At 43.7% G+C, this 12,892-nt stretch overlaps 1 protein-coding gene across 2 annotated transcripts in view; it reads left to right on the top strand.

The window, feature by feature from the left end:
* Positions 1-304: 304 nt before the first annotated feature.
* Positions 305-12,892, top strand: part of LOC124790090 (ribosomal RNA processing protein 36 homolog) — a 79,141-nt gene continuing 66,553 nt past the window's right edge. Inside the window, exons 1-2 of one of the 2 annotated variants that reach the window (XM_047257660.1) lie at positions 305-381; positions 3,346-3,447. In XM_047257660.1, coding sequence (XP_047113616.1) covers positions 3,350-3,447 — 98 coding nt within the window. In that variant the 5' untranslated portion in view covers positions 305-381; positions 3,346-3,349. The remainder of the gene's footprint in view (positions 382-3,345; positions 3,448-12,892) is intronic. The other variant, XM_047257665.1, reaches the window with a different exon arrangement.

The following is a 12,892-nucleotide window of genomic DNA, read 5'->3' as shown; positions in this document are numbered from 1 at the left end:
TGCATACGTAAATTCACCCATCGTCTACGGCAGCACAATTGTGAATGGCGCTTGTCCCTACTGCGATACATCATGTTCATCTACTGCCCTCTACCGGCAGTGACACCAACCGATCACTCCATTTCTCTTTCCCCTGTTTACGCCTCACCGCGTCACCTGCGACTATACATTCCTATACAATAAATCCTTGTTACAATGTCCTGTACCTACCATTAAAGTTTGTACCATGAATTCGGGACCACCCTGTATAACGATGGTCTATGGGCAGGGATCTCCATAATATAGAGAACACTATCTATGTGGCAAGTATTCGAATCTCCTTGGAAGTGTAGCAAAAATATCTCTGCTCTGCTGTGTTTTGTATACAATACACTCTCAAAAGTAGAGGTGGGCCAAACGGTTATTCGGGAGTAACCGTTATCACAGTTCCAGTTATTCTTTGATAACCGTTATCGTTAACGGTTATTAATAACTGCCAAGTTATTTTTCGCTAGCGAATACCGATAACTCCGACAGTTAAATAACGACATAGTTGGAATCCATCAGTTTAGTTATCAGTATAACTGCGAGTAGTGTGAAATAGCAGGAATGTCGTATGAATCGTGTAATAACCTCAGCTTATTAACTCCGAGTACATTTTAGTTGATGTTAGAACGATTATTAGTGTTTCAGATTATATGTTTGTAGGTTATCGGTCGCTATTAGAAATATTATCTTCGCAGCTGCGACAGAAAGTACGCGGAACTTCGCCAAAGCACTGTTTAAGTAAAATGTTAACAACGTGCGTTTTTAAGTATGAAGTAATATGTAAACTGAGTACTGTAGGTTAAATTCGAAGCTTAATTTCTTGTGCTGCTCACATAATAGAATAAAGTGTACAGCCTTGTAATACAACAAAAAATATACGTAATGTGACAGATTCGTTTACTCCTGTGCTGTAAAAGCTAGTCCTATTGGAGAAAGTGTGAGTACGCTAATCCAAGTTTTATGTCAGATTTGCAAACTGCTCGATTTCTCCAGCGACAGCATGTTTATAACATATGAAGACATGCAGATCGAAAAGGTTGACAGTGTTACATTTCTGGGACTACAACTCGATAAGAAATTCAGTTGGGAAGGGCATACCACATTTTTTCATTCTATTATTTCATAAGGGAACATATTCTGTGGTAACTCATCAAACGTAGCAAAAGTTTTTCGCATGTAAAAGCGTGTAATAAAAATCGTTTGTGGTATCAATTCAAAGAACATCATGTAGGAACCTGTTCAAGGAACTTTGTATTCTAACCACTGCTTCCTAGTATATTTATTCCTTAATGAAATTTGTTACAAGTATTTCCAACCGATAGCTTAATACATAATATCAGTACTAGAAATGGGAACAGCAATCTACATAAAGACCTAAAATTACTTACATTGGTCCAAAAGGGGTCCATTATTCAGGAACATGCATTTTCAATAAGCTGTCAGCAACCATTAAAAACTTGGTTTCAGATAAGGCACGGTTTACAGTGTGTTTGAATGACTATTTGATACATAAGTGTCTGATTCCACCCATCATCAATATGCCGGAAATGTCTATTTTAAGTGTGTCTATGACGTCACTACATACACATGGCAACAAACACGAAGATACATATAAATAATGCAATAACATTTCCCACTAAAAATACAATCAAACCAATGGGACAACTGCGGGAAGTTGGGGGTTTTAGGGTGAGGACAAGCTAGTAAAAAAAACACACCATGATCCCAAAACACAAAATGAAGAACAAAAAGAAAAAAAATACAGCATTCTGCTACACCAACAAAAATCTGCAGGAATTGGACACTTCCCTTGAACAATATAGGTCAACTATAGGTGACCATACCAAAACACCAATACCCACAACTAAAAGTACGAAAATTGGAATCAGACATTTCCCTTGACCTACATAGGTCAACCTCAGATGACGATACTAAAACATCAACACACACAATTATGAGAATGGGAATCGGTCATTATCCGGTGACCTATGTAGGTCCACCACAGCTACTGTTGCCAAAAAACCAACACCTACAACTGCGAAAAATAAAACCGCAATCCCAAAAGTCCACAAATCAATCATCCCTACATAAATTAAATCACATTCAGTACTTCATAAATACACAAAACATCACAGCTAGAAAAAAAAAAATTAATTACCACCAGCAAATTCCGGCACTGCAACCTAGATCGACAGCCAGCCCCCCCCCCCCCCCCCCCCCCCACACACACACACAAAAACCAACTCATAAACACCGTGCCGCAATGACATTCACACACCACAACACCTTTACGTCGAAGCAGACGGGTGGAATCAGACGCTTCCAGTGACCCCTCCTTCTACTCTGTAGATGAATATCGTAACAGAGACTGATAGACCAGCTTAGGTAAAAATTCTGCTATATTTCAGTTTTGACAGCACTTGGTTGCAACAGTCAAGATCGGGTATTCTGTGTACGATAAATTTATTAAAAGTACGTAACTGTGTTTTATTCTGTCAGTGTACCAATTCTGTAAATATTAGCAGTTACTGTGATATATTCACGTATTTTGACAATCTCCTGACAAATGATGAGGATAATAATTATTATATTCCACTGTCTTATGTTATACTTTCTGACATGTTATTTGTCATTCGTGATGGCCAGCGGCTATTTCCGTAGCAGTACGAAAATATTTGTTCGCTCCAGTTACTATCCTCTCTGGAAATATCACCTGGAACTACGACCTTTAACTGGAGTCACCGAGTCAGGAACGTCTAGACACACAGTTATTCCGTTACCAGCTTCCAGGTTATCTGTGGTGGTAGCCCGATAACTACCAGAGAACTAGAACTACGAGCCAATAACGATAACTGCCAGAGGAGAATACCGGCTCTGACAGTTATTTCCATAGTCGCTCGAATTCCTTAGTAACTTTCCTTGTACTATCCGTCCAAGCTAAATTAACACGTAAGGCGGTGGCTTAAGGGAACGACCGTACTTGTTAATGCCTGTACTGCAGCTCCTATCAGCCACGGCTCGAACATTAACTTTATTTAATTGTTTATGCTAAAAGTAACGAAGGCCCAAGAAATAGTACACAGTTATTATCAACAGATGGCGCGCAGTCTCACAGTTATTCCCATGGTCTATAGAACGCCTCCAAATGTGCAGTACGATCTTCGGTCAACAGATGGCGCGAGGCACTGTTGGCACTAAACAGTTATTGAAATAACTGCCAGAATCAGAGGAACGGTTATCGCAGTAACCGTTACTTCTCAGTAACCGGTTATTTCTATCAGTTACGTTATTTTTTGCCACCTCTACTCAAAAGACTAAGAGCATGTTTAACGTGAGACTGTTGTTGACTTGTCGTAAAGTGTGTTCTGATTGCAGTTCTGTTGGGGCGAGATGGAGGAAGCAGAGGAGGAAAATACAAGGGTGATTTGCTTTATTCGTATATCCTACATATATATATATATATATATATAAAAATCCGATCGCTCACAATCTTAAGAAAAAAAGGCAGAATGTAATTCACAAACAGGTGATATGTTAGCTGAATAAAGTTTTTATTTACGCCCAAGAACCCAAATAACAGCAGTTGTATAAATGTAACGAAACGGTCATTTTAGTGTCTCATATTAAGATACAGAATTGGAAAGTAATCGTGGGTTTGATTTTATTTGCTCTATAAATTACACTTTGTGCAGTTGTGTATTGGTAACATGCGACCAGTCATTATGCTTATACATTATAGGATTCAGACACATAATAGTATGCACGTATATGACATCGAATGTCCGTCAACACTTTTGATGATTTACTGTACATATGGAGGTTTTGTAAGCTCTGATGATATTGCTAACGCATGATGATATTTTTCGCAGTTGTAGCAAAATTATATATTCATGATTCGCAAGCCAGACATCCAACATCACCGCGTTGATTACACATATACTCTTAGTTGGAGCTTCAGTATATTCGTTTTACATGCTAAATTTGTTCAATTTTGCAGGGCAAATCCTTCCCATTGTTGATTCTTTATAGATTTCTTGACAGTTGTTGTATTGATTCCTAAGTACTGGTTTCATTTTCATAAATGTGCAATATATATGAAAGACGCCACAATTATTTACTGTTTCTTGAGTTGTCTGTGTGAAAAGGTCGCATTGGTTTTAGTTTTGTGGGGTCTTTGAAGGCAGTCACACAAAGATTTAAAATTATAGTCATGGGAAATTCTTTGTGGCAGTTGCTAGAGTGGCTGTGAAAAAATTGGACTGTGTAACAATTAGGACTTTGTACAGTATTATTTTTGTCCCTGTTACCGTAAAAATGGAAGTGAATTTTTAAATAAAAATTAGAAAATTCTTTTTGTCCTTTGGTGGTGGAATTTCCTCCACACTGTGACTCTATGTTGCTTGTATACAGGAGGATAATAGGAATGCTCATTTGATCCAAAACATTCTAGTAAACATGGGGTCAAAAATGGATACCTAAAGAGCTATGAGGATGTCTTCATCTTTGATACTGTGAAACAAATCCCTCCTGCTGCAAGATATTTGCTTTACATATTTTGAGAGGTGGTAGTATGAACAAAACAAGAAAAAAAATGTGTGTAGTATTTATGCACTCTAAAGTGCATAGCTCAAGGGCTGTGAGCACTTGTCTATCTTTGCTACTGTGAACCGTTTCTTCACTGAACAACTGCTCATACTTCTTAGGTAGGCATTTTTCAGCCTATGTTTACTAGAAAATTTCTTCTTGTTTTGGTCCATATTACACTCTCCAAAAACATTTCACCTCATAATGTTAGACATGTCTTCAGATGCAATCATTACTTGATTTTAAAATCTTAAAAAATAACTCAGCAAGCAAAGCTGTTTGTAAAATATTAGGGCATGGAAATTAAGCATGGAAATGTGCCTTGGATCACTACCTGGTGCCTGTATATCTCTCTTTATGTTGTATCCCAGAATCTTACAACAGGTGGGTACCAGCTATATTGGATGGTGGTTTTGGGATCACTTCTGCTACTCTTCTTGTAGACGATGTTACACGTGGGTGCTTCTAACCCATGGGCACAGTTTATTGTTTGATGGATCGAAAAGTGCTAACACAGATACAAGTTTTTTATACAGTTTGATGGGAATTCCTTCAAGATCTGGAGCTTTGCCCAAATTTAGCTGTTTCACCATATCCCTGAGTATCTATGTCATTTATCTTTTCAGTTGTATGAAGAATAAAGAGGGGCAGTATTCTCGAATTTTGCATTGTAAAGGAACATTTTAAAGTGAAGATAGGCATTTCTACTTTTGCTTTTCAACTCTCAATTTCATTTACTTGACACAACATTTGATCCCACTGACAGCTTTTATATATGAGCAGAATTTCTTTGTCTTCTGTGAGAGATCGTTCCGATAAGATGCAGCTACAGTGCCCATTGAATGTTTCACATATTGCTGTTTTGACAGCTAAATTTGTTTTATTTTGCATCCCTCTGTTTACAGCCTCTTGCTTTGTTTTACACCTATTGTGCAGTATTGTGTTGACTGCACACAATGAGATTGAATGCAGCCTTGTGGCACTGCATGCTTATAACATGCTAAGAAAAGTCCGCAGCTGGAACAGAGATTAATGGAGAAACATTTTAGTGATGTGAGCTGCAAGGAAGGAAAATCCATTGATTTAAATGACTTTGACATATGGCAGATTTGTATGGCCCAGCACCTCGACCAACTATCTTGAAAACTGTAAGGCTACATGGCTGTTTGCCTGCTACTATTGTGAACGTTTGTGGAAAGTGGTTAAAGGATGGTGAAACCGCAAGTAGGAAGCAAGATGTTGGAGGTCCGTGCCTCATAATGTGGAGGCTTAAAAACTCTATGTGCCAGATGTGATGAAAACGTACAGTTCTGATGCATGGGCAGGTATGTTAGAGTACACCGTTCAGTGGAGATTATTGAACATGGGGCTCTGCAGAAGATGACTGCTGTTTGCTCATATGCTAATGACATCATTATTTATAATTACAGTTAGCTCAGGATCATCGAGATTAGACTCTGGGTCAATGGAAACATTTCACCAGGTCGTGTGAATCATCTTTTTGCTACACCAGGTTGGTGAACATCCAGGCAAATGGCTGCATGAAATGTGTGCCGTGTCAGAGTTGCACGTCAGTGGTGGAAGTATTATGTTATGGGGGACATTTGCCTGGGCTTCCATAGGACCTGTGGTAGTGACTGAAGGCACCATGAGAGATGTGGACTACATGAAGAGCTGTTTGAAGTTCCTCCTTTACATGTACATCTCTACCAGTTCACTGAAACTGAAATTTTTATTTTTGTTTTTATTGCTCTTGATTGGCTAAAAATAACAAATGCATGTAACTTCACGGTGCTTGTGTTGTTGAAAAATGAGACTGTGAAGGTCATACTGCATCACTAATTTTTCTGTTGCATTTGTCTGCGTGTAACTAGCAGGCGATTGAAATGGGCAGAGTTAGTGCATCTCCCACCGATTGTGCGATGTGGTCCGTCATTCGGTCTGACAACGGATTACATGGGATAAATGTGTGAGAATGGTGTGGTATCAAAAATTTGTTGTGAGGCTCGTATGAAACCCCAAAGGTCATTCCAAAACAAACGGTGCCCCCCTCCCCCCCCTGGAGGGGCTCGCCACTCTTTGGTGGGTTCATGCTTGGCTACCATGGGGCCCCAGGCTTTGCAACATTTTTTCCGTTCCGTACTGGATGTCTATCCTCTTGCTATCCTTTCTCCCCTCCCTTGGGGAACATGTCTGGGGTGTTATTGGGAATGTTCTGCAGTCTGTCGCTGACGTAAGACCAATCTCACCTTTGTTTTTTGCTCCCTTTTCCTTTCTTTGTTTCCCTTCTCATCTCATTCCTCCGCTTTGGTGTTTGAGGTTTCTCTTTTTCTCCATCCTCCCTGTGCTCTCCTGAAGGCCGGCTCACGCATCTGTCGCATAACAGGTGACTGGGTAACATGTAATTCCCGACCCCGGGTCAACAGGTAGGGTTCACACATATCCCCTGGTACAGGCCAGGCCCAGGGAGGGGTGATGGCCTGAGCTGCAACCTTCCCAAATTGCCAATTGGCCCCTTTGTTAGATGTTCAGGAGGTGTGACCTGAGGTGTGAACTATCACCTAAGGCAGGTGCGCCCCATTGTGAAGAGGGCCGCCGCAGCTGGAAGGAGCGAGCCATCGGAGATGCTGGTAATCGTGCGGGATTTCCTCATAAAGAGTCAATCAACGTCTACCAAACGTAAATGTAATGAGGCTAATGATTCAAAGAGCCTTCCCGCTGCACCACGGTTCCTTGTGGTCACACATACTGAAGACGGACAGTCCTTCGCCACGGTAAATCTGTTTATTATTCAGAAAGGTGTTAATGCAATTCCTGGCCCTGTGAAATCCTGCTCTCATTTACGGAATGGCACTTTGCTTTTGGAGACTACTTCTGATTCTCAAGCACAATTGCTTGCTGCCTCACTTCTCCACAGCTACCCTGTTTGCGTCGAGGCCCATAGACCTTAGAATTCTTCGTGTAGTGTAATCTACACCAGGCTGCTCGGTGCTCTAACCGAGGCCGAAATCCAGTCTTACCTCTCTGATCGGGGTGTCGTTGCCATCCATTGTGTAATGAAAAAGGTATATTCCTCCTTAGTCCCCACCCGCACTCTTTTGCTCACTTTTGATGGAGTGGTGCTGCCGTCCATGATCAAAGCTGGCTATGAAATTATCACAGTCCAGCTGTACATTCCGAACCTGATGTGCTGCTACCAGTGTTATTGTTTCAACCACACTAGAACGTCATGTCAACACCTAGCCAAATTTGTAACCTGTTGTAGGGATGTACATGAGGGCGATTGTCCACCTCCTTCTCCCCTCTGTGTCAACTGCAATGGTGGCCGTGCCGCCTCCTTTCGGGATTGTCCCGTGTATCTTGATGAGTGGACTGTCAGAGATCTGGATAAAGGAAAGTGTACCTTACCCAGTTGCTCGCAAGTTACTGACTAGTCGCAAACCCTGTGTTCTTCCATATGCACCTATAGTTCTGTTCGTGTTATATCTTGCTTCCTGAAGGACCTGGTCACACAGATATGCGACCTCAAATTCAGCTCTAAGGTTGTGAAATCACCCAGTGTCAAGGTAGCATCGCCGTCCTCTGTCCAGCTGTGCAACAAACCATCAAATTCTCGCCTCAAGGTGTGAAGCCACCAGCTACACAACCAGTAGGCCGGAAAGGACAGACGGAGTACTCCTGCGTAGACTTTCTCCATCTCTCCAGCCTAACAACACCCGAGTCTTCCTCTAACCTGATAGCCTCGTAGAAGTCCACCAAAGTCAAACGGTCTTCTCCTTCGCCAACTAGAAGATCCTCTTTGACGGTGTCGCCACGTCATATCCTTGCCCAGCTGGCCTCCATGTCACCGGTGCATGCAACCAACCATTTTTTTGCATTGGACTCTGCACACCAACAGCAGAAGAAAGCTGATACTTCTGTGGATTTCATGGAGCAGGATCCTCCTGCCTTTGTGCCCTGCAGCAGCAAGTCTTTGCAAGCTGGCACTCGGCAGCCACAGAGATGACATCTCTTCATTTTTTCCCCATCATGACTCTCGTCCAGTGGAATGTTTGCAGCCTTCTATCCAACAAGGAGTATTTACGGCTGGTTTTACAATCACAGGGTCCACTTTTACTCTGCCTTCAGGAAACAAAATTGCGTCCTCATGACTGCCTCGTGCTCTTGCATTTCTTCCCGGTCTGTTTTGACCTTTCACTGTCGCCACCCCCTCCCCCCTCCCCCACCCATCTCATGGGGGAGTCATGTTGCTCATACAGGATGACGTTCACAGTCAACCCATCTCCCTGACTACCCATCCTCAAGCTGTTGCAGTTTGCCTTTTCCTTCCTCACTTAATGTTTTCCCTTTGTACCATTTACACCCCTCTGTCATTCGACGTCACAAGGGTAAACTTCATTCAGCTTATTAGGCAGCGACCTCCCCCATTTTTGCTACTCGGTGTCTTTAATGCGCATCATCCCCTTTGGGGTTCTCCCAGGACCTTTCAGAGAGTTGCCCTCTTGGCTGACTTTCTTAACCAACTTAACCTCTTCTGCCTTAATTCTGGAGCACCCACTTTCCTTTCCGACTCCTTGCACACCTATTCCCATTTGGACCTGTCCTTGTGCACTGGCCAACTTGCCTATCGTATTGTGTGGTCCGTTCTTTCTGACACCTACTCAGGTGACCATTTCCTGTGTGCTATCCGTTTGCTGACTCCTACCACATCTGTGTGCATGCCCAATGGCAGCTTTACTCCTCCCTGGGGACCTTCAAAGAACAAGATTTCTCCATTTGTGATGACCAGGTGGAATATCTCACAAACATTATCCTTACTGCTGCAGAATGTTCTTGCATTCCTCACACTTCCTCTTTACCATGAAGTGTCCCATTCCTGTGGTGTACTAAGGCATGCCGCGACACAATTCACACACGGAGATGTGCTCTCTGCATTTTTAATGGCTATCCTGCGATGGCAAACTGCATTCATTATAAACAGATGCATGCAAAGCGTCGTCGTGCTCTTCGGCATACCAAAGAGCTAGCTGGATTTCATTCACTAGTTCATTTAACAGTTCCACCCCTTCCCCTGCCATATGGGCCAACCTCCTATGACTCTCTGGGACCAAGATCCATTCCGAATTTCTGGCCTGACGATGTTATTGTGGACCCTATTGGTATCTCCAACACCTTGGGCCACCATTTTGCGGAAATTTTGAGCTCATCTCACTATCACCCTGCCTTCCTCCATTGGAAATGAGTGGAGAAGGCAAGGGCGATACCTTTCTCTTCTCCAAATCGTGAGTGCTTCAATGCCGCCTTTACTATGAGGAAGCTAGATCATGCTCTGAGTTCATTCCGATCCTCCTCCCCAGGGCCAGATGCAATCCGCATTCAGATGTTGCACCACCTTCCTCTTGTGGGCAGGCACTTTCTTATTACCACATATAACTGCGTATGGCCAGAGGGCACATTTCCCAGATGCTGGCATGAAGCCACCGCCATACCCACACCTAAGCCTGGTAAGGACAGAAACCTTCCTTCTAGCTACTGCCCCATCTCTCTTACCAGCTGCGTTTGCAAGGTGACAGGATGTATGATTCATGTCCTGCTGGTATGATGGCCTGAGTCTCGCACTTTACTGACACAGCTCAGCGTTCTGCAATTGACCATCTTCTTACTTTGTTCACCCATATCCTGACTGGTTTTCTGTGGATATCCTAGACTGTGGCCATGTTTTTCAATTTGGAGAAGGCCTACGACACCTGCTGGAGAACTGGTATCCTTCGTACCCTTTACTAATAGGGCTTCCGTAGCCGCCTGCCCTGTTTCCTTCAGGCATTTTTAAAAGATCAAGTTTTCAAGGTGCATGTGGATTCTGCCTTGTTGGACACCTTTATTCAGGAAAACTGTGTGCATCAGGGTTGTGTCCTGAATGTCGTCCTCTTTGTTGTCGCCATTAACCCTATAATGACCTGTCTCCCCGCCGGGCATCTCCGGCTCCCTTTTTGTTGATCATTTTGCCATCTACTGCAGTTCTCCACGGACCTGTCTCACTGAGCAGCGTCTTCAGCAATGTGTTGATTGTCTTTACTCCTGGAGCATCAACAGTGGCTTTCACTTTGCCACTGACAAAACTGTTTTTATGAATTTCTGGTGACGCAAGTGGTTTCTCTCACCATCTTTACATCTTGGGCCTGTTGCCCTTCCGTTTGTTGAAAATACAAAATGCCTGGGGCTCATGCTCAGTAGGAAACACTCTTGGTCCTCCCATGTGTCTTGCCTAGCAGCCTGCTGTGTGCGGTTCCTCAATGTCCTACGTGTCCTCGGCAGTACTTCCTGGGGCCTGGGGTGCTGATCGAACCACCCTCCTCCGTTTGTACCAGTCCCATGTCCACTCAAAACTCGACCATGGGTGCTTTGTTTATGCGCCTGCATGCCATCCCTCTTACGCCATTTCAACGCTATCCACCATCATGGTGTCCATTTTTGTATGGGTGCCTTTTACAATAGCCTCGCTGAGAGTCTGTATACTGAAGCTGATGAACTACCACTGTCCTACTAATGTGACTTTCTCCTCAGCAGGTATGCATGCCATTTGTCTGCCATGTGTGGCCACACATCCTATGCCTCCTTCTCTGATGATGATGCCTTTGACTGTCAGCACGGGGTGCGTCCCTCTTCTCTGTTACCTCCTGGAGTCTGCTTTCAGCACTTGCTATGGTGGCTTAACTTCACACTACCTGAAACTTTCCCAGTGGATGTGAACCCTTCACCACCTTGGCTTCGTGATGCGGCCCATGTTAATCTTGGCCTTCATTTGCTTCCTAAGGACACTACTCCAGCCTTGCTCTCCTTGCTCTATCGCCTTCAGTTTTACGACCTTCGCATGGAACTTCACGATAGTATCTTTGTGCACACTGATGGCTCTTGGACTGACCATGGGGATGGGTGTGCCTTCATCATTGGAACCCATGTCTTTCAATATCGGCTTCTGGCACACTGCTCAGTATTTACAGCCGAGCTCTTCGTCTTGTATCAGGTCATGGAATACATTCGGTGACAAGGCCTTTTCAATTGTGTCCTCTGCTCAGACCTTCAAAGTCTATGTATGCTGTACACTGCCCATCCCTTAGTGCAGCGGGTCCAGGAAAACTGTCACTTGCTCACTCTTGCTGGAGCCAGTGTGGTGTTTCTGTGGGTTCCTGGTCATGTCGGTCTGCCAGGAAACGAGGCTGGTGTACTGTTGCCAAGGCTGCAATCCTCATACCTCAGCCTGTGAGTACCTATATTCCCTCTGATAATCTCTGTGTTGCTGTCTGTCAGAAGGTGGTGTCCCTTTGGCATGGCCAATGGTCTTTCCTTCATAGGAATAAGCTCCGGCTTATTAAGCCTCTCCCAGCAGCTTCGACAACCACCTCTTGGCCCTCCTGCCAGGAGGAGGTCATTTTAACTAGGCTGCATATTGGGCACTGCCTTTTTAGCCATCGTCATTTGTTAAGTGGTGCTATCCCACCAATTTGTACACATTGTGCCCAAGTTTTAACTGTCCGCAACTTCCTGATGGAATGCGCATTTTTTAACCGTTTACGTTCCCACTTGGGCTTGCCGTTTGATTTATTGGCCATTTTTACAAATGACATGCGGGCTGTGGACTGCGTTTTACTTTTTATCCACCAAAGCAGTATGGCAAAGGTCATTTAATGTTTAGTTTTGGAACTCCGTTTCTGTATGGTGCCTTTTGAGCCCTTTTTCCATGTGCCTGTTTTTAGCTGTCTGCTATTATGTCAGTTGGGGCTTACATATAGTCATTTTTTGACTCCTCTCTGTTTTTGTGTTCTGTAGCTTTGACTTGGACATGCATGACTCTGGTTGTTTTTTGCATCCATAAAGCAAAACAAAACAAAACGAAACGCACACACACACACACACACACACACACACACACACACACACACACACACACACACACACACACGCGCACGCACACACACACACACACACACACACACACACACACACACTTATGCAAATGCAACTCACATACATGACTGCAGTTTCAGGCAACTGAAACCACTCTGCGACCAGCAGAACCAGAGCATGATGGGAGTGGCGACTGGGTGGTGGTAATGGAGAGGGGAAGCCACAGTATGATGGGGATGGTGGACAGTGAAGTGCTGCAGGTTAAGCGATGGGCAGGGGAGATGTGTGGATGGGACCGGGGGGGGGGGGGGGGGGGTAGTGGAAAAGGGTTGAAATAATAGAGAGAAATAAAAAGATTGGATGTGGTGGTGGAATG

This window comes from Schistocerca piceifrons, chromosome 1 (genome assembly GCF_021461385.2).
Source record: "Schistocerca piceifrons isolate TAMUIC-IGC-003096 chromosome 1, iqSchPice1.1, whole genome shotgun sequence".
NCBI classification, from domain to species: Eukaryota; Metazoa; Arthropoda; class Insecta; order Orthoptera; family Acrididae; genus Schistocerca; species Schistocerca piceifrons.
Note: the sequence above shows the minus strand (reverse complement) of the source record. Positions and strands in the feature narration are given on the sequence as shown.